Raw genomic sequence first — 23,444 nt, 5'->3', positions numbered from 1 at the left:
ATCAGATGGAGTAGTAGAAAGCCAAAAACTTTCTTTTCCAAAAATTAATCACTCCTAAAAATATAACCCTTTCAATTCACATTACTGTTATTCTCAGGTAGGTATATATTGAACTAAAAAAAGACTGCCTTATTTATAATTTTTGTAAGTAGCTCCAAGATACATATATTCAAGTAAACTCTCGAAATTTTTCAAAAATCGATCAAAACTTCCCTTACCACCATAATATGTATAATATAATGTAATTTTTCTTTAATACATCCCATTTCTATCCGTATGCGAAATCGTTTCAAAAATAATTCAAAAAGTTTATGTTGAACTCATTTGGCATATATGCCAATCATAATATGAAAAGTCATCTCAAGTAAATTGATAAGATGATACTATAATCCAGATACTGAACCTGATTGGACTTTTGCCAAATGAGGCAAGATATTATTATACCGGAATGTTCTAACATTTGGAATTGGTGAAATGAATAAATATATTCTTGGATAAGATATGGCTTGCCCACAATTCACGAAAGAGAGTTATTCAGTTCATGTTGTCTGGAATGGAATTGTCTGGAATGTAGAATGAATCTGAATATCATTACGGTCATAAACAAATGTTCACATTTATTTGAACCCGGAAACAAAATCCTTCTGAATTATTTCGAACAGTTACCCATATCAGTGGTTTCATGAAAAAATCCATTATTTGATCACAACTGATGAAACGTTACTTCTAAAGCAATCACTTCACCTTTTAGCTATATTGTGAATAAAGTTGAGGGATTATCACTGAAAAATCGCAATACATCTTACGCTATACAATATCTTCCTCAGGCGGTTTCTTCCTGAACATATTATTTTTTTAAGGACAAATCACAAGCACTACAGAAAAATCCTTAGGCGCTCTCAGAGCGGTACCTGTACTAAAGTGAATTGATGGAGATTGAATCCATTTGGAAAATCGTTTTCAGAAAGTTTATTCAACATAAACGTAGTTCTCCAGATGCCAGAGTTCTATCTAATTATAGTCTATTTCAAAAGAGTGTAGAGTAATAAATCATGAAGTGTCATAAAATTTGCCTGAATTTCGTTGTCGTCCATGGGCGTAGGCAAATCTTAGGATTATTAAACTTAATAATTAAAGTAAATTAAAAATTACAGACATAGATAATAATAAAAGGCCATTTTTGGGAAGTAATTTGGTCTAAAACTAAGTACCTACATGTATTTAGGTAAGTAAAATTTCTTAAAAAAAGATTAAGATTAATTTTAGTGGTTCTCGTAAACTTATTTAATATGCAATTTGGGTTCATATACTTGAGCATGATTTCTCAAAAAAGGGTTAACACTTAGTTCCGAGGTGCCATGTCATTATAATAATCCCTTTTTGACCCTGCCCACCAATCATGCAATACCTATTAAACCCAGGTAATTAAGAAAAAGGGTTTAAATATATTGTAATGGTGTCTTAAACATTCGAGTTATAATAGTAATTGTTACTACACCAATTAAACGTACAGTGATATTGTGATATAGAAATAGTGAAAAAGTTATAAAATGGGGACATTTACTCCAAAGAAAAGAAGTGTAAAAAATTCTCCGCTATCTGTTTGCGAAAAAGTTATGATTTTAAATGTATATGATTGCATAAAACACGATCACCCTAGTTTGTCTGTTCAAGAAAGTGTTGAGCGATGTGCCCGAATGACTGGAATTGGACAGTCCACGATTTTTAAATTATTGCGAGAAAGAAAGATATCAGGCCAGGTAAGTCCATGCAAGAGAAAATCAGGAAGTCCAATAAAAATCTTAGATGAAGACACCAAATGTGACATTCGAAGAAAAGTTCATTCGTTTTATTTTAAAAAGGAAATACCCACTCTTGAAAAAATATTTATCGAGATAAGCCAAGATAACGATATTCCTTTGATATCCAGAAAACTTTTATGGAAAACTTTAAAAAGTATGAATTTTGCCTGGGAAAAGCACAATCGAAAGGCACTATTACTGGAAAGTGATGAAATTGTTTGCTGGAGACGAAAATATTTGACAACTATAAAGCAGTACCGCAGAGAGCAAAAGAAAATTTTTTATCTTGATGAGACGTGGATAAACGAAGGTTATATAGTCAAAAAAATGTGGCAAGATAAAAATATAACAAGTTCTCGCCAAGCTTTCATAGAAGGCCTTTCGACGGGTATTAAAGTGCCTTCGGGAAAAGGGAAGAGGCTTATAATTGCTCACATTGGAAGCGAAGACGGATTTTTAAAAGAAGGTTTGTTAAGCTTTGAGTCGTGCCGGACGGGAGATTATCATGAGGACATGAATTCGGATGTCTTCGAAGACTACTTCGGGGAAATGTTAAAATTTCTTTCAGCTGATTCGGTCGTGGTTATGGATAATGCAAGCTACCATTCAAGGCGCTTAGAGAAGGTACCAACTTCAGCTTGGAGAAAGCAAGAAATTATTAACTGGCTGTCATATAAAGGTATTCAGTTTGAGACGAATTCAGTAAAGAAGGAACTACTAGCCATAGTAAAACAACATAAATCTCGCTTCATGAAATATGCCGTAGAAGATGTAGCAGAAAAGTATAAAGTAACTGTGCTGCGCCTACCGCCATATCATTGCGAATTAAATCCTATAGAACTTATATGGGCACAAGTTAAAGGATATGTTGCAAGGCACAATACCACATTTAAAATGAAAGATGTCAAGGTATTGTTTGATCAAGCCATTATGGAAATCACATCAGAAAACTGGCAAAAAGCAATCCAGCATGTTTTAAAAGAGGAAGATAAAATGTGGGAACTGGACAACTTGGTCGATCAGGTGGTTGACCCTATAATTATAACACCAGGGGATGATGACAGTTCTTCGGATGAAGACTATACTGATGTAGAATAATTTAATTGAATTGTAAATATACTGTAGCGGGATAAGCAATCTGGACAGAGACCAGTGTATCGGTGACAGTGACACTTTTGCTTAGGTTAGGGTTTAGAATTAAGGGTAGTCTGAATAATTATTTTCTCGGAAGGTTCTCGAAAATTGTACCTAGTAATCTCTAGAACATTCAATTAGGGTATAAATAGAGTGTTGTTAAACGTTAAGGGAAGTTCACAGTTTTAGTATTGTTCAAGTGTCAAATTGTAATAACGTATCCAGTAAAGTTCTTGTCGTTTTTGTGAATAAATTGATTTAAAGTCCCCACAAGTGTTTCAATACGTAAAGTTCGTTCGTGTGTGTTTGTGAGTATTTCCCGGTTTCGGTTCGTATATATTTTATTGTTACATTTTATATTTTTTTAATAACACTGTTCTGCTGTATTAAATTTTTATTTCCTTTAATATAATTTTTATGAATGCATATTCTTTTGGCAATTATCCCACTAGCGCGCCTCTGGCTCAGTATTTATCCGTCGATAACAATGGACAAATCCCTTAAAACAGGGTGATACCTACCTGCTCTTTATGAAACGACATAATTTTGCAATGCGGACTAGGGAAGTGACAGAATTTATTGACGGATCACCCTGTAGCGCTTTTGAATACTTAATGAGATTTTATTACTCTACACTCTTTTGAAATAGACTATAGATATAATATATCAATCAGAATCATATGATCTTCTATCTAATTATTGACTGATAATTCAAGTAATGAACGAATTACCAATTTTCAAATAAGAAAAAAGATTTAGTAAAATTTCAGAATTTTTAAATCTTTTAAGTTCCAAGCATTTGAAATGATTAGATTTCTTAACTTCAATTTCATCTTGACAAAAACTTATGCACTCGGTATACGTGGAAAAATTGAGGGCTGGTTCCGTTCATTCCTAGAAGGGAGGAAACTGATACTTAGAGTAAATGATTCTTAGTGGACTCAGAAGTCCCTCAGGGTAGCGTCCTGGGTCCACTGATTTTTTTGTTATTTATCAATGACCTTCCCGAACATGTGAAAGATGGAAGGGTTTATTTGTTCGCAGAAGATTTCTCAATTTTGATATCTGGCCCTAACAGAAGTGAACTAGTAGCAAAAACAAAAAACGTATTGAATCAATTCTAACAGTGTGTCAGAAAAACAATTTAGTAATAAACTACTCGAGGACTGTTGCTATTCAATTCCACATATCTACTACGGGAGGAGCCATCGTTGATCACCTGTATATAAACAGTTCATCAATCACAATCGTCGACGAAAACCTCAAATGGGACAAACGCATTGGGTCACTATGTCACACCTTGAATAAGCACTTCTTGGCGTTGAGAAATTTAAAGAATTGTTCGAATGAAGGAGGTGTCATGAGCGTTTACTATGCATTGGTCTATTCTTCTATTACTCATGGTCCCGCTACTGGCAGCAGGAGAGTCTTCATAGCACACAAAATAATCATACGATTAATATTTCTATTGGGAGATGTTTTTAGAGAAAAGAGAATATTGACATTCACGAGTAGCTATTTGCAGAGATTATTATTATTTGCCTACATTCATAAAAACCATTTTATTCAAAATGCGGATGTCCATTACTACCCAACCCGGCAAAGAAACCAATTCAGATTGGAAATTGTCAACTATGCGACTTATAAAAAATCCCCAAAATATGCTGCGGCAAATTTTGTTAACATGCTACATGATGACTTGAAGATTCAGGCAAACCTGTTCAGATTTAAAACGAAATTGAATGTTAACTGTTACCTAGGGCATTTTATAGTATTTCAAAATTCATTTCAGACTGTTAATGAACAGTGTACCGTGTGCTACTTACTTTTAGTGTTGCTTGGTTTGAAAATAGTTTTTATTGTTTTATTATTTTAACATTGTTCTGTTTTTGATTTATCAATCCAATGTGAATTGATGTATGATCAATAAATGTCTGTGTATCTATCTATGATTTCTGTTTCAAATGTTATACATCAAAATCTCATGCCCCCCTGCCAAAAGGTGGTCTAAAATTGTAAAATGAGTCTTCACATTCAGGAAACTACTCTCTTATGTTCAGAAAGAACTTAATTTTATTAGAAAATTATGGTCACCAACAGTGCAGATTATGGACTGCATTCTTTTCAAAAAAACTACGAAAACAAAGCCATTTGCCAAGTCTCTTCATGGAATGAAAATGAACGTAACGTAACCAATAACATTGCTCGTTTTTTGGACATAGCATAATAAATGAGAATTCAAACCAATTTATTGAAAACAATAAAAACAAAACTTCACTATCGGATAGATCAGGAGCATATAAGTATGTAACTAGTGATTCTTGTCCAAAACTTTATATTGGCCAAACGGGGAGAACCCCTTTCCAAAGATTGAAAGAACGCAGAAGCGGTTTCTTGAAATCAATCACTACTTTGATGTGACACATTTGGAAGAGAAAAGTTTCAAAATCATCCTCTTGGAATGCTTAGAGTAATGCAATGTTCATGTGAATATAGTTATTTCGGGAGGGCTTTTTTCTCCAGTTTGTATCTGAAAGCAACTTATATGCGTGATCTATATATCTTTGTAAATAGTTTATTTCGAACTCAATTGCTTCTTCGGGAGTTTTCCACATTTTTACGTGAAGATGGAGAAGTAGAAAGCCAAAAAGTTTTTCTTTCAGAAAATTTAATTTATTTCTATATTGAGTGCCACTCCAAATGTGGGCTAAGTTCAGGCAATACGAGTAGATCAATAAAGAAAAAAGTAGTGAGAAAATATAAATGAAAACATTCATAGGTAAATATTTTTAATGAACCGCGTAAAAATAAAGATGAAGAACTCCTTCAATTGATAAAAAATTGGCTCAGTATAAATTCAGAGTTACCGGATACTGCTCATTTAGGGGACAGGTGAAAAAAGATTGAGTAATGAAGACCTCATCCGCAGTGAATACAAAAAAAAGACATCTCGTAATGTTGTATGCGAATGTAAGGCTAAAGCATTGGACCACACGAGAAAATTTCAAATGGAAGAAAGGACTTGCCCAGTCTGGAAAATGAAATAGGATTGTTGAAATGATGTTAAGTGAAGTAAGTGAATAAGAGTCAAAACTCAAAAATCTCGTGAGGCTACAGTGTTTCTTGAGATTTAGATGAAATAGACAATAATCCCTTATTCCGTTCCATTTGAGGATACGATTGGGTTTAGTTATGAATTGGTTAGGTGTAATATTAAATGAATGCTTTTCATATTGTTATAAGAATAGTGAAAAACAAAAACAACAGGATTACAAGCAAATACCTTGTAGCAATTGATGTTTCCAATCATGAAGTAAATTGTGCAACGCGAAGAGTTCCCGTATATTTATTTATATAGAGATTCAAACAAATCAATATATGTTTCTTTAGAGTAGGTATATTAAGTCGAAAGCACTAAACAACGCAAGTGGTCGTTGCAATTTCCAGTCAATAAAGTGCGAGCACACTCATCGCTGATTTAAATTTAGAACTTCTCAATGAGTCATGTAATTGATGAAAACTCATAGGAGCAAGTATTAGTTGTTTACAGTTCAACAAATGTTATTCAAATAAATATTTTTGTGCTCAAATTCATCAGAAAATGTTGCTTATGCACCTGAAGTACTACTTTTTGGCATAATTCGTCGAGTTGTATATGATTTTCATTCAATATGTGTTCCGCTTATTCCTAAAATTATTGACGTTCCAATGAATGAATCAGTCAATCGAGTACTGAATTAATCAAATGTTCTATGATTACTCATTTTGCATTTTTATGTCATTTTCTTTCAATGTGTTTCACTTATTTCAAAAATCCATTGACGTTGCAATTTGAAAACACTGATAACTATAAATTGAAGAGGGAATATTTTTCGGAAGATATTATTTAGGTATTGAAAAAAATCTTACAGGCTTTCTAGTCCTCCATCGTTATGAATGTATCAGTAACTGTCGAAAACCGGAAGGGTTTACGTTGATTAGAAACAAATGATATATGTTTCGATTCCGTTATGAATTTTCGAAATAGTAACTGAATAAGAAGAAGTGATTTCTTGTAATTCAATTTCCATATCCTTGAAAATAGTTGTTTCGAATGAACTTATTCTCCAGTTGTTCTGTGACAATACTTTGTGTATTTCAGTGAATAGTTTTCAATGGAGCCCCAATTTTTTTATGATACTTATACTTTTTACTTTTATACTTTTCATGTTCATATTTCATCTTAATTATTTTATTGTATTCGTTTCATTGTATTTTCATTCCCCGTTGATACTGATATTTCAGGAATTCATTATAATTTCATTCATTCTTTCATAGATTTCTAATCATATTACAATCATATCAGACAATGATCTGAACTAGTAAAATTCGACATGAAACATTGTCAACAACTTTCAAACGAAACTAATACTTTCGTACTTTCATATCACTTCATTCAACTAATACAATTATATCACCAGTTCACTTTGTTTTCATTTGCTATAGCTGCCGTATCGATCCATATAAGCGAATCGATATTTCTTCATTACAGGGTTCGATGATGAGTGGTGTTAGTTTCAGTAATTCACGAAATCAAGAAACAAAATCATTAATCAGTAAATCGAGTATTGAGTTAATTATATGTTAATCAATTACTCATATTTCATTTAGAACATAATGGATGTGTTGGCCATCGAAAACCATCAGGGAAAGTCTAAGGTCAGCTAATGACCAGAGAACCTGCGTGGCTTGTTTTAGCAAATACTCATACTACTGAACGCTCTGAACAATTTCATTAATGTTAAGTGAAGAAAGTGTTGAGACATTAAATGAGAAATAAACTCAACATAAGGTAACAAAACCTTGAACACGCTCTATATTCATTTCCGGAATACAGAAAAACCAATAGACAATAAATAGAATCTATAAAATGTAAACAAACACCCTACATTTGGCATAGAACTAAACAAGTGTGGAATAGAGGAGACCATATTTCGTGGGTTGAGCTATCTATGGGGCTCGTCCTCAGGTGGCCCTACGGACGGGGTCGTTGGACTCCTGGTCAGTGGCAGAAATAAGTGGGGTGAGGGGAACTAAAACTCCCCAAAAGCCTTTGCAAAACATGCCACCGTGGACCAGCCTACCCAAGTTAAGGTGTAAGGAATCGTGTCGACAGCTGAATGGCCGCAGGGTGATATGCGGTCACGAACGATCCCCATTGGGGAACTGGGCGAGACCTCATTGAATTCAGTCTACCTCTGGTAATGCGGGGCTCTACCAGAGGTGACCAACTCTTCCCTAGCTACTCGTGGGAACACACATGAATGAAAGAAACACAAAAACAGGAACGACAAAAACAAAAATCAATCCCAAAGCTGGACTCACCTCAATCTAAGGCTGTGGCTGAAGATGAACAGAAATGTCCACCCCAATCTACCGCTTGGAATGAGGCTGGAAATAGCAGATTACTTCGTGATGTAATACAAAGACCAAGGCGTGAGAGCATTTGCGGCACCGAGGCCAAAAGGAGAAAGAGAGCGAAGGGGGCAGGAGTGGCAGCAACTATAACTGGACCCTCCTCCTCCCCCATTCCACCTTCAACAGCAAGGGCACTTTCTGCGGCGGACGGCAAGAGCTCCGTCTTGAATGAAGACAAGGAACTGGCTGCCCCTGCAGGAAAGCTTCCTCACTTGTGCACCTCCACGGAGGAAACCTCAAGAAGGTTGAAGAAGCCGCGCAACGATAGTAATGTCGCTGCACCTTCCGAAATTTTCGCGGAGTCCACCGTGAGACAGCTCAAAGTTGCCAAAGAGAGTGTGTGTTCGGCGAGTCTTGACCTACACCTGCCAATATGAAGGAGATGTCTCCTAGTGACCTGCCCACTTTCCTGGAAAGGACAGGATGGACGATGACCTAGGAGGACAACTCTTCAGGAGGTTGTACAATGGGTCATATGTGGCCTAAGTTCTGTGGGTCTACACTCAGTCTCCCTACTCTACAGAGAAAGGAGAACATATACCGTTGGAATATTCTAAACGATGACCGAAAGTAGTATTAGACTTGATAATGAGAAATAAAAAATATAATTGAAGCTACGGAAGCTCAGAATACTCTGAGAGTCGAAGGAATGAAAAATAAAATCTGAGAATTAGGAGGCAAAATCCAATATTTGAAGAATACCATTGAAAAACTGAGCAGAGATATCAACAAAAATAATATAATTATATTCGGACTGGAAGTTGGCAAATCGGAAGACAATCCAATAAAAGTGGAGTTTGTTTCATTCTTCACAAAAAAAAACAAGTTCTTCGAACGTGTTACAAAGTAGAAGTGAAAGACATAGCAATATCCAATGATAACATAGCCAATGATCCAACATAAAGTGAACTAGTGACATAATTGTAGTATTCGAGTTGAATGATAAAGATGTACTGAAGTTTAAAGTGTAACTTTCTTGGCAATGAACATCAATAAAATCTAACTACCTGTCCTCACAGGTACACAAACAAGGTCTGGTGATCCAATTAAGAGACAACAAGCCATGCATAATAATAATAATTCAAAACCAGAGTCAAATACCAGCATCGCAGTTAATGAGGTCTAGAAATGATATGAAATCGATAAAGGTTAATGCAGTCTAGCTGCTGGAAAATAATTTCATGAAAATCAAAAGATAAATAGGTAAGTACTATTCTGATCATTACCCTATTGATTAAGAGCTACCGGTAGACAGCTGTTTCAGTCTATTGGGCATCGTCAGTACCGGGCATGCGGTCCTTGATTGAAGACAAAATGTGAATAACCAAGAAAAGTACTCAATGAAAATAACTGCGTTAACGTATTTCTAGAAACATGTGGATTCGTTAGCTTCCCAAATATCCGCTACCGCAGTTGTCGGTTGATTTGTCAAACCACCAACACTGACATAAAAACCAGGCAAGTTTACTTGGGTGTCACACCAATAGGTGATTGCACTTACATTTCGCTTGCGTTTACGCAGTTATTTTCATTAAGTGTTTTTCTTGTTTGTTCACATCAATCAATTAGTCAGGGAAGCTATAGATTACGCTGTAGACGACCCCTCCCGATATAGAAGGCCCCGACACTCTGTCGAATGAGGCCCCTATGTCCTCCGTTAACAGATGAATAATATCTTCATCTATCTCACCCCAGCCAGGTAGGGGTATAACGCGAAGGGCGGTATGGATGTCTAAGGACTTTCATGCCACCATCAAACATCAGTCATGACCCGTTTGTCTTTCTGACAAACTTCAGTTGAAAGGGGAAGGGAGCCAGGCTTCAACCTGAATAAAATCAAGATGGTTAACGTCACATCAATCAAGGATCGCCTGCCCGGTACTGACGATGGCTCTTAAATTGAAATCAATGTGGGAATGATGAGAATAGTACCTGTCTAGTTATCTTTTACTTTCATGGAATTATTTTCCAGCAGCTAGACTGCATTAACCTTTCTCAATTCCTTATCATTTCTAGAAACCTGTGGATTCGTTTTACGATGGCATTCCAGGTTAGCTTCCGAAATTTCTGCTACCGCAGTTATCGGTTAATCGGTCAAACTACCAACACTGACATAAAAACTTGGCGAGTTGACTTGGGTATCACACCAAGAAGTTGTTTCTACTTATGTCTCGCTTACGTTCACGCAGTTATTTTCATTAAGTAATTTTCTTAGTTATTCACATTTTGTGTTTTAGTTAGGGAAGCTATGGATTATGCTGTAGACGACCCTCCCGATATATGAGGCCCCGACGATCTGTCAAATGAGGCCCCTATGTCCTCCGTTGAAAGATGAACAATTTTTTCATCCATCTCACCCCAGCAAGGTAGGGATACACCGTGAAGGGCGGCACTGATGTCTGAGAACATTTGTCCCTCTGACAAATATCAGTTGAAAGGGTTAGGGAGCCAGGCTCCAACCTGAACGAAATGAGGATAACTTTCCACACATTTTGTCTTCAATCGAGGATCGCCTGCCCGATACTGACGTTGCCCAGTAGGCTGAAACAGCTGTCTAGCGGTGGCTCTTAAATTGAAATAGATGTGATTGTGATTGATTGATAGGTCTCTTGTCAATAGTATACATATAAACTTGTAAAATTCCTGAATTCCCCAATATCAAAGGATATGTTTTCAAATTCGATTCTATATAGTTTCGTAAAGGCAATATAAATAATCCATACAGAAAAAACTATAAACAAAGGTATAACTCATTGAACTAATAACAACTCAGACAAATATTTCATTTGGCACCAGTTAACCATATTCCAACTGAAAATAAATGGAAGAATCTATTTTGATCATTACTAAGATGACGCACCGTCATCAACAGCGAATACTCATACATTGTGATGGGAAATTTTTAAAAATGTTCTGGCAATGAAAGTTTCACTTATCGTTGAGTTTTTTCTCAAATACTATTTTGGCAACTTTACACATCGTGATTGATTAATCTGGTATTTCTAACTCATTTGTGTTTTGGTGACTCAACTCTGAAGATTTCGATATCTGAACTCTGAATCAACCTCAACCTGTACACAACATGATCGCTTGTGGTTTATTATGAGAATTTGTTCTCAGTTCCCTTCGGTCTTCTGAATCGGTTTGGTGTCCCCGTACGGACAATTTTATTAGTTTTCGGTTATTGATCAGTTACTCCTTGGAAAATATGGTGTCAGAAAGGTTTGTTCCTTCTCACATTGTGCCTTTTCATTTGAATTTTCTTCATCAAAAAGTTTGGGTGAATTTTATCGTGAAAGCTTAGCATTGAAAGCATATCTAAAACTTTTCACAAAAGAGTCATATAATGATAATCATATAATAAATTGTTACACTTTTCGGTAACATGCCTATTCATGTATACATAAACATATGTAGCGCAGTCGAATAAGCCAAATTTCAATAAATAACGATTGTTTACAGCATGAATAAAGCTCATCATAACCTTTGATGGCTGATTTTTTTTCGACATTTCTGATTGAATTAGCTACTTATGTTTGAAAAATTGTTTTTGGGTGTATCTGAAAATTCATCCAAACCATTCAAATTCACGAGTTCACTAGTAAAAATGTACAAAGGAACATTAATAATATACTGTAACACGTTAAAAAATTGGTGCCATGTTTAACTATTTAATTTTTTATGAGTTTTATATATCTTGAACATTTTGACCAATTGATTTCTTCCGATCCAGAGTTGAGGAACAAACCCTTATACCTCCGTCACCTCTGTAATTTCCAAATGTCATTGCATTAAAAAAAAATATCGGAAAATGACAAAAGTTTTCTCATTTTCTTTTCATATCAAAACTGAACCCCTTTAGACGAAAATGGATGTTTTTTTACTTCTAAGTTATTCGTTTTTATACAAAAAAGTATATACCTATAAACATTTTGAGCACAAACATGTTCATAAAACCATATACAACTATAACCTGACTACCTATCGGGCGCGTGCCCAGGTGGCGGATAGGGAAACGGTCAGGGGACTGGAGGCCCTGTCCGGCAAGCCAATGTGGCCTTACAGACGGTTTCGCCGGACTCCTGGTCAGTGGCAGAAATGAGTAGGGTGTGGGGAACTGAAACTCCCCAAAAGCCTTTGCAAATAATGCCACCGTAGACCAGCCTATCTAAGCTTAGGTATAAGGAATCGTGCCGACAGCTGAATGGCCGCAGGGTGATATGCGGTCAAGAACAATCCCCTTGGGGAACTGGACGAAACCTCATTGTAATCAGCCTACCTCTGCTAATGCGGGGCTCTGCCAGAGGTGATCAACTCTTCCTTTGCTACTCGTGGAAACACACTTGAATGAAACAAATGCAAAAACATAAACAACAAAAACCAGAACCAGTCCCGAGGCTGGACAGAAGTGCTCACCTCAATCTAAGGCAGTGGCTGGGGATGAACAGAAATGTCCACCCCTATCTACCGCTTGGAATGAGGCTGGACATAACATATCACCTCGTGATGTAATACAAAGGCCAAGGCGTAAGCGCATTTGCGGCGCCGAGGCCCAAAGAAGAAAGAGAGAGCTAAGGAGGCAGGAGTGGCAGCAACTATAAGTGCACCCTCCTCCTTCCCCACTCCACCTCCTCTGTGGCAGGCACCAAGAGCTCCGCCTTTAATAAAGGCAAGGAACCGACTGCCCCTGCAGGAAACCTCCCTCATTTGTGCATATCCACGGAGGGAGCCCCAAGAAGGTTGAAGAAGCCGCGCAACGACAGTAATGTTGCTGCATCTTCCAAAACCTTCGCGGAGGCCACCGTGAGACACCTCAAGGTTGACAAAGAGAGTGTGTGTTCGGCGAGTCTTGGCCTACACCTGCCAATATAAAGGTGATTGATGTCTCCTAGTGATCTGTCCACCTTCCTGGAAAGGACAGAATGAACGATGACCTAGGAGGACAACTCATCGGGAGGATGTACAATGGGTCACATGTGGCCTAAGTGCTGTGGGTCTACATCCCTACTCTACAGATCTTTTTGAAAAAAATCTGTTTAAAATCTGTTTTTCCGTTAACCAGCTGTCGTACCCCTACGAACGACAACCCTCAGAAGTCGAAACTTGTGCGAGACAAGGATTAACGAGGTCTTACTTCCTAACACAGATACAGAACCTGACTTACTAACATACTTTTTTTTTAATTGAAAGGGATATATATTTTTAGGAAAGATTTGGAAAAAAAGGTTTTGTTTTTCTACATCCCCAGCTTTATACAAAAAATGTATGAAACTGCCACAGGAAGGAGAGAAGGGAGGAAGCAACTTATTTCAAAATGAACACTTTACATGCAAAGAAGTAACTTCCAGACACAAACTGTAAACAACTCTCGAAACAACTATTTTCATATAAACATTGAATTATACAAAAGAAAAACTAGTTTCGGAACAATTAGTTTTATATGAATGATGAATTATAAAAAACATTGTTTCTTATGCAGTTTGTAGCTTATAGAATTGAATCAGATATCATTTACAGGATTGGTACACGATAAAATATATGAAAGAGAACAAATTTGACTTACATGTAACACTGTCTTCTTCAATGACGGAATTTGATATTTCCGAATAAGGTACTTGCCTTGTTGGCCCTTCAGTACCAATCTGAATAACATCACAAAATAAAGCACTGAATTCATTCATAAAATTACTACCTCATGTCACGAATGAGTCAAATCTACTCAAATCGTCTCAGCCATAGATATCTTAAATTTTCATTTGTCGTGAAACTAAATTCCGATTACCCAGATGATTTTTTATCGGGATGAAATAAAAAGCCTTTTGGATTTTCCATTTACTATTTTAGTTAATGAATATTACTGGAGTTTTTTCCTAACACCAAATCGTTAAATAAAACGATGATTCTTGAGTGGTTAAAGTTTCGGAAAACAATCATTTTCCATTTTCAAAACCTGTATTCAATATGAAAATCTCACCGCAAGCTGTGATATTTCAAATAATGAAATAATACAGGAGTACCTACTCATAACCCAGTGAGGAATACAGAAGACTTATTACCCCGTCTACAACTCAAGAATTGAGGTATTTTATGGAGTAACATAAATGTAATGTGGTCATTATTCAAGATAATAAATTTTGTCGAAGCGAGCCGAAGGAAATCATCGTAAATCATTCGAGCGAGCAATGACAATTTTTCGGGAATAGAATATTATACTTTTTTTATAACATATGTTATTCATTTTTTTGAAGGATGTTTCGAATGAGGGAAATATCATTGAATTTCAAATGAAGGGACAACCTAAAAAAATAATTCAAGAATACTTCATACATATTGAACGAAAGTAATTTTTTGTGAAGGAAAATCAGTTTTTGATCGATATTTTTTGGGTATTTTTACCTTCCACAATCTGAAAAATATGAAAATTATAATGGAGAGCTTTATACAAGTGTTGAAAGGGCAAAAATTTTAGTCTAGACCGATAATTTACTGCGTATTTTTCACAAAGAAAAATGTTCTATTTATCAGTAACGTATTTAACAATTTTGCCTGTCAAAAAATTGCTAAGAAATAATACAATACTTATTTTAACGTTTCGAAGGCCAAAATCTGCCTCCGTCTTCAGAAAAAAAAATTCAAAGATATTTGCAGTTTTTCCTTTGGTGATTTTTTATTTCTCAACTTGTTCGACAGCTGTCAAAGGAGTTTTGAAATTACGTCAATGTTGTTGATTGACAACTGAAACATTCGATCTAATACTAGGTGCTCTTCGATATCAGTCTGTTGCCATTTAGCCACTATCCGAATTTTCCTTCAAGATGGGTAGCCAAATACGATACATTTCTAAGGAGCTGTTCGAAATATAATTCTCTCCAGATATGAGAATATACGCTGATTCTTTTAGTTTACGTCTCTTAGAGTGAGACTCATTGGTAATCATTCTTGTCTTGTTCCATTCAACTCGATGTTCACCATCTGATTTGAAAATGTGTTCTGACAATTCAAGTCCTATCAATTGTCTATTTTTTATGTAATCTCGATGTTCATTCTCACGCACTTTCAATGGTCACGCAGTTTCACCAATATAACTTTTACCACAAGAACAAGGTATCTCATGCAATGCAATTTTTTGTTTTTTCTTCAGTGTTGTTGGGTTTTGTAAATGTGAGTATGAATCTCAGTGTATTTTTTGTTTTGAAAGAAGTTCTAACATCATACCCATTTCCAATTCATCTTATTTTTTCAGATAGTCTTGGAATGTAAGGTGTAACGTAAGTTGTGAAAGGTATCGGTGAATGCTGAGTCGGTAATTGTTGACGAAATCCATCTTGATTTTGTTCAGGTTGAAGCCTGGCTCCCTTCCCCTTTTAACTGATGTTTGCCATCGGTAATTGTTGAGTTGGATGTTGTAGAATTTGTGAAGCTGTTTGTAGGGTCGTTTGGTTCATTTTCTATTGCATTTAATCATCAAATTTCAAATGGTTCGAAAATTGGGTGATTGAAAAAATTTTAAAAATATTTTCTTCGGTGGGAACTGAACCCAGACCACAATATTCCGTCTGAAGTGTTTTACCAACTACTTCACAAAGATGTGAATTCATTTCTTTCACATAAAACTATTTGAGTTTCCAACTACTCTCAGTTTGTTATTGAGTGATGAACTTTCGAAAAAATATAAATTTCTAATGGGCACTCTTGCTTTCATGTTTTCTTTCTTGTTTTTCTTCGAAAACAATATATTTCAGAACAAATGGTCAGTTCAGAGATTGAGTTTGACGCTTGTGAAGTAGGTAAATTAATTTCTCCTAAAATTATACCCTTTCAATGTAAAAAGTAATTTATGAATATGGTCAACTGTGATCAGTTTGAAGGTGTGAGTTATGGGAGCATTGCCTAATTACCTAACAAGAACCAATCACATAATTGATGCTATGTGTTGTGTGTTGATGGCCATGAAAAAATATGATTTTTAAATTATGTGTCTGAAGTGATAAGTACTCCAAAGTCGATCTAGTAGAGAAATGAGAGAAATCCAATATGATTTCTGATAACAACGTAATAAAAATTTTCATGAGGAAGATTGAAATTTTCATAATACAAATAAAAGATAATATGAGGCTGTCAAACTCAACAATAGAAAAACAAACACAGGTACTCACTTATCTGGACTGATCACAGTAATAAACAAAGACCCTTAGAAAAAAAATATGGAAAGTCTTACTGCCTGAAAAAACTCAACTCAATTTGATAAAAACGATGTTGGTCAAACTAGGAAGACTAAAGTAACTCGTTTCAAGAAGACTTTCACAATGGGTTCCGTGGATTAGAAAAGTCTAGTGTCGCTCAATATGCATCAGAGAACAGCCAACGAAATAATTTAGAAATGTTTAAAATTGTTTAAGGCCGGTTCATGACAACAGGCTCAAAAATCTAGAGATCAAAAAATGAGGAGTGGGATCTATGAACACTAAAGGCTGAATTTCAAACATCCCAATGTTCACTCTCTTGCTTTATATTTATAATCAGCCACTAAGAAAATGTGAGGAATCATAAAAAGGAGATATCATCATAACAATGAGGAATTGAAATGCCATAGCAAACTAACACAAGAATTAGTATTGATAACTTATTCAATGACCCTTATTACTGAATATAATGGTTCATCCGGATGTACATAAAAGGCACTAACTTAGTTGTGCAGAATTAATTTTGGTCATTTTGATGGTTCTAACTCGGTTAGCGAAACGCGTCGAAAAACATTGCCCTACTTCACATGTATGGTATAAGTGTGTTCGTTAGATCAATTAATCTTTTTCTGAAATTCAACTATAATTTAGCGTTGAAAATTCTGGTATGTGTTAATGTAATATTCTTTTTCAGTATCAATTTTCATAATCCAGCCGTTGGAAAACCTGCCAATTTACAAAAATCTGCGGTTCTGAGGATGCTGGAGGAAGAAGAAAGTAGGCAAAGAAACGGTTTCGAACCAAGTAAGTTGAGTTACTCAATATTGTTTTCATCTCATGATCTTCAACTTCATTTTCACTCTTGCAATAATACCAGACCCATATACTTCAAATTATATCAATAATCATTCAATCACTCGCATTCCACAGGTCACATTCTAATAAACATTGATTCAATTCTGTACAAGTAGACGCACGGTATATTTGAGACAAGACAAGCTGAAAACATTCCCAGAAAAATTGTTCTATATAAGTTCCAAAAAAAAATTTGAGGGTGCAGAATTGTTAAGTACCAATGTCATATATAGAAACATAGGGATATCTATTGCTGGATGCAAAATCCTTCAATTCTGACTTGCTCTGCTTCATAGACCCTAATAGAATGAAAATACTAAAAACCTCACCATATTCAATGAAAATGTAGTCAGAAAAGGAAGTACGAAAACACAGTATTACTAAAACTGTTGTGAATAATTCAATTTTTCAGGAAAGATTGTGTTTTTAAATGCACGGTGAATGAATAATTTTTCTTTCTTTCCTGTAATAAAAAGTGTCAGAACATAATTCACATCGAAAAATGCGCTCTTGATATGGAATGAAATCACCTCCACAGTTCATTATAATTTATCTTCCATCACCACTACTACCTATTGAAGCTCCAGGGTGCAACTCCCCAGAGATGAATCCTGAATTTGCTGGACTCGTCAATGTTTTCTTTACATGAACTCATTTAGAGTCTATTCATGTTGGAATTAAATCAATATAGAACTGGAATGATGTCAAAAAAAAAATAAGACAAAATTAATTATTAGTTGAGATAGGTAAATATATATTCTTTGTTGACAAATATTATTCCGATACCAGATAATGATCTGCTCATTCTTCAATGCAAGAGAAAACTGTTTTTATCTGAACATATTCATTCATCAGCATATACAGTGCATTCTATTTAAAACGAGCGACTTTTGGTATAATGATTTACAGAGAAAATAAATAACCACGTCAATTATAGTCGGAGGACACATTTGGACATAATATTCACATTTGATGTTACTTCCCCTTTCACACCCTCAGATCATGTCACCATTTTTTTTCAATTGATCACTCTATATTATTTCGCATTATCATATACTCCATGATGAGCAGATTTCAGCAAAGTATAAAACATATAGTTTGAAGCTTATGTTTCGGGAACTACAAATAATTTGGGATGAAAACGAGCCACCCTGAATAACTTTTGGAATCATGATTTGCAAAAAAATAAAAAAGACGTCAGCAATAGTATACCGGGGGACACATTTTGAAATATTCATACTTTTCCTATCGCATGATGAACAGATTTCAACAAAGTAGAATACATCATGGTCTGAAGTTCATAGTTTCGAAGCTCAAAGTTATTTGAGTTGAAAACGAGCCACCCTGAATGAACTTCTGTACAATCTGTTACCTAGGTTTGGAATTGGCCGCGGCGGTAGTGCGCCCGACTCACGACCGGAAGACCGTGGGTTCGATTCCCGCCTCGACCATATATTTAGATCGAGGGAATTTATCTGGTTGAAGCTGGGATGATTATGCAACCGTGTTAGAAACCACACGTTAAAAGGTAAGACCTCGTTAGTTCTCAGCTTCTCAAGTTTCTCAACTTCTGAGAGTTGTCGTTTGTATGGGGGCGACAGCTGATTAACGGAAAAACAGATTTTAAACAGATTTTTTAAACAGATAGGTGTTTTTGTGAAGTATACTTCAAAAATGTCTTATTTTGCCTAGTTAAGTTAGAATTAGATATTCTCTTCATTTACTATTTGTCTAATTCTACAATGACGATTATCTACCAGGTGAAGTTAGAATTGGTGTTTCTGCTTTTGTGAATTCTTGAGAAGCAATACGCTTCGAGAACGGATTAAAATATTGAGTTTGTACCAACAGAATGAAAATAGCGCTAGAGCTGTTGCCCGTATGTTCAATGATAATCATCCAGGAAGAAATGTACCACATAAATACGTTTCGAAATTGTCGAACAAATTTATGGAAACTGGATCTGTTTACAATAAAAAGCATAATCGTTCAGGAGTTGTCAACGATGAAGCTATTTTTAGTGCAGTTTTAGGACACGTTGGACTAATAGAAACTTCGTAATCTCTTACTAAGTTATCTGGAGAATCAGGAATCAGTCGTAAAAATGTGTTCAGGATCCTTCATAAGTACAAATTTCATCCGTATAAGATTAGACTAATTCATGAATTCAATGAAGATGATTTCGATAAACGTATCGAGTTTTGTGAAAGTCTAACTGATCGGATCAACTTGCATCAGAATTTTCTGTATAAAATGTGTTTTTCGGATAAATGTACGTTTAGTTTGAATGGAGAGGTAAATCAGCAAAATTGTGGATATTGGAGTGATACGAATCCTCATTTATACCGTCAAATTCATACCCAACGAACTCAAAAACTGGATGTTTAGGCAGAAATTTTAGGCGACCACATCATACGACCTTTTTTATCGATGATGATTTGACTAGTGATGAATATTTGGATATGTTGGAGAATCGAAAAATACCGTGCATCAATGGGGCATATGAGGAGGATATAAATTTATTCGAAAACGAAATAGTTTTTTAGCAGGTGGTACACCTCCTTCGTTATGCAGCTCCAGTGCGACAATTTTTGGATGATCATTTTTTTGGCCGCTGGATTGGCAGAAGTGATCCTAGGCCACCAAAGTCTCCGGATCTCACTCCTGTAGATTTTTTCTATGGGGTCATTTGAAGTCTAAAGTATATGAGATAGAATCAACAACATTAGAAGATTGGAGAGAGAATACATAATGAGACATTGCATAGAAATAAGTCCCGAGATTCTCAACCATGTGAGGGCGGCAATGAAAGCTCGTTTATATCATTGAATTGAAGTTGGTGAAAACGTTTTTGAGCATTTACTATAGAAATGTTTTTTCCTTCTCATTGTCCAGTGATCAGATTTTGATCCAAGAATTAATAAAAATCTCTTTTTCTGATTTATTGCTTCCATATTTGTCTTTAGAACGAATATTTCAAAATGTGGCCTCCTGTGTAATTGTTGACCTGTGCTTTTATTTTTCCTGCAAATCATTATTTTAATATACTTATTCACGGTGGCTCGTTTTCAACTCAAATAATTTGTAGCTCTCGAACCATAAGCTTCAGGCCATATCTTTTATACTTTGTTGAAATCTGCTCATCATGGAGCATCTGATAATAACAATAATAATAATAATAATAATAATAATTCATTTCATTTCATTGAAAAAAATATATATAAACAAAAATATAACCTCCTATCGAATGGCAGAATTCAATTTCTGACCATGCTAAGGAGAAATCGCAACATGAGCAGATCTTGCTCTTCCATCCAACCAAAGCGAAACAAGAAAGGGTAAAGTAACATCAAATGTGAATGTGTCAAAATATATTCCCTTGTATACTATTGTTGACGTGTTTTTCATTTTTCCTGAAAATTATTGTACCAAAATTTATTCAGGTTAGCCGGTTTAAGTGGAATGCACTATATAGTTTTTTAAGAAATAAATTTTATTTCCTATTCCAAAAGTAGTTAAAATATATTTTCTCAATAATCTATACAAAAAGCGAAAGCCTTAACCAATTTTTCGATCTATACAAAACTGAATCATGACTATTCACATCAAATTATATGAGATATATGGAAACTAGTGAGGATTAATTTAACCAGCAGGAAATTAATATTTCTCATATGGTAAGCTGATTGTGAAAGAATTTCAAATATTTTAATTCCTTGTTTTCTTCACCAGCTAATAGTGAGTAATTTCCAAACAGATTTCTTTATAATTTCAACATTTCAGCGAATTCAGTCCTTATCTCCGAACATAAGTTGAATTCAATTTGGAAAAGTTTCAACACTATACCGAATTGATTTTCCGCAGAAAAAATGAAACCATTCGAATAAATTTTCCCACCGCAATCTTATTAAACAACTATAATAAATTATACTTTTCAATCGAACATCAAAAGCGCAAATTTTGTTGTTGAATGATTAGAAACGCCGCTGAAATCATTAGTTTACTGATTATCCATGATCATAACTGGAAACATCCGGATTGAAAGGATAATATATAGACGAAAAAACTCCATTTCGAGAACTCCTCAAACAGGTTCACCTCAGCAATGATGTTCAACTGGAAAGTCTTCTCATCAGCTTATTCCTCTGAAGCTTCAATGAACCACATTCAATCTGTAGTACACTTGAGCAAAATTGGAAAGAAAACTAAATGTCATTGTTGAGAAGATGAATATTTAAACAAACATTTGGAAGATGCACCTCTCCCAATGTTCTAATACGAGTATTTTAGGACCTTTCAAGTGCCTGCCGGAGGACAACTGCTTCCCTGGCTGATAGCATCACGGACATTGTATTATATCCGACGATATTTCCTCACAGAGAAACTTCATTCATAGACTTCACGTTTGTCTAGTACAGTGACTCGCAAAGTGGTCCAGATGGACTCCCAGGGTCTGCGAGAGACTCGACGGGACTATACGTTGGCGTGACCAAAAATGGGGGTTCACAATTCGTAAGCGGGGGTCTATGATATAAAAAAGTTTGAGAACTTCTGGTCTAGTAGAAGGATCTCGCTGAAATCAATTGAATGATAACCTACTCGTATAGTCCGGATTTCATCAGATTGTATTACTGCTGCATGGTTTAGAAGTCTGCAAGATTTTGCTCCGTCCAATGTCCATCGTGAAATTATTTTTTTTTACAGGAATTTGCAAGATTCTACTGTGCATAAACATTGGGCGAGGTGAATATGCCAAATTTCAATCCAAAATATTCATTTTCTTGTTACGTTCGTATCTCTCCCCGACAATCATCACTTATTTTTATTTCTCATGATTTATTTTCGTTCATATCAGCACCTGCTGAATCACCTCAGAAATTGCGTCAAAACCATAAAGCATACTTACCAAAGAAATGAATCATTAAACATACGACATTCATTCATTTGATCTATTCTAGATTCCTATTCATTGCTATTTTTCGCCTGACCTAAAAATGATTCAAAGTGCGTCCAATTCATAGGTAACCGTGAATCGAGATCTCTTCAAGAAAATCTTACATGGCCCCCTCCAGGATACGAGTACAAAAACAAACTCAGGACGACATTTAAAGACGTCGTTGTACCAGGTAAAAATATCAGATGCGCATGTGCTCTTTTCTTTTCTATCCCTTCCATATTTGTGTACAGTGCAAAAAGTGTCAGTTAGGGCAGTGTCTTATTGTAAGTTACGTTTTGAAGAGCTAGTTGTTGAGGTAACGCCACTGGTTTTTGTGATTGATCGTGTAAGGTTTGGATTGGTGTATTAATAAAATAATTATATGTGTGCGTTGAATGCAGTCAATTTATAAATAAATTGGATAGGTGTTCCAGTCTGGGTGAATGAGGTGTTTATATTTAGGCAATATTTGCTTGAATTCCTGAAATTTTTGAACAAAGTTTGTTTTGAAATAACAAGGAGCTTACCTAGAAAAGGCTCAGAAGAATAATTTCTAGAACTTCATTTTAGGTAGAATAATTATTCTACCTAAATAAACTTATTTAGTCATACTTCATAATTCAAACAATCAATTTGTATTTTTGGTAATTTATAAAATAGGATGACGAAGACTTGAATACATTCAAATTCACTTGCTTTAACTTGCCATGTATTTTTGTAGCTCCACATCTCAATGAATATTTATTTTACTAGATCGTGGTATATGTACACTGATCGATAGACAATTGTGTACTGTATACACTGATGCTGTTCATTACTTCCAAATTTTAAATTTTTAGTTTTCTTCGGCTCATTACTCTATGATGTGGTTAAGCTATTTTTAACCGATTTTCCTCTACGAATTCAACCAAAGCGCTGCCGAAACAGCCCGAAAAATTAACCAAGCATTTTGCAATGATAGAAGAAGAATAATATATTTATTGAAATAGGTAATCCTAATATACAATATTATATAAAACATATTACTCATTGAAATTGAAAATAATTATATAAAAAAAATACTTGAAATGTAGATAT

The 23,444-nt window shown here is 35.2% G+C and overlaps 1 protein-coding gene across 5 annotated transcripts in view; it reads left to right on the top strand.

Annotated features, from left to right (window-relative positions):
• The window catches only part of LOC111503180 (uncharacterized), a 72,090-nt gene that overhangs the window by 28,346 nt on the left and 20,300 nt on the right, over positions 1-23,444 (top strand). For 2 of the 5 annotated variants that reach the window (XM_023157419.2, XM_074174305.1), the window contains exons 3-4: positions 17,271-17,380; positions 22,453-22,557. In XM_023157419.2, the coding sequence (XP_023013187.1) occupies positions 17,271-17,380; positions 22,453-22,557 (215 nt within the window). Of the gene's footprint in view, positions 1-11,469; positions 11,616-17,270; positions 17,381-22,452; positions 22,558-23,444 lie in introns of those variants that run through there. The other 3 variants (XM_074174307.1, XM_074174308.1, XM_074174306.1) reach the window with 3 other exon arrangements.

Source organism: Leptinotarsa decemlineata, unplaced genomic scaffold, assembly GCF_025532065.1.
Source record: "Leptinotarsa decemlineata unplaced genomic scaffold, Ldec_3_MD MMD2_tig00000576_RagTag_RagTag, whole genome shotgun sequence".
Lineage (NCBI taxonomy): Eukaryota > Metazoa > Arthropoda > Insecta > Coleoptera > Chrysomelidae > Leptinotarsa > Leptinotarsa decemlineata.
Note: the sequence above shows the minus strand (reverse complement) of the source record. Positions and strands in the feature narration are given on the sequence as shown.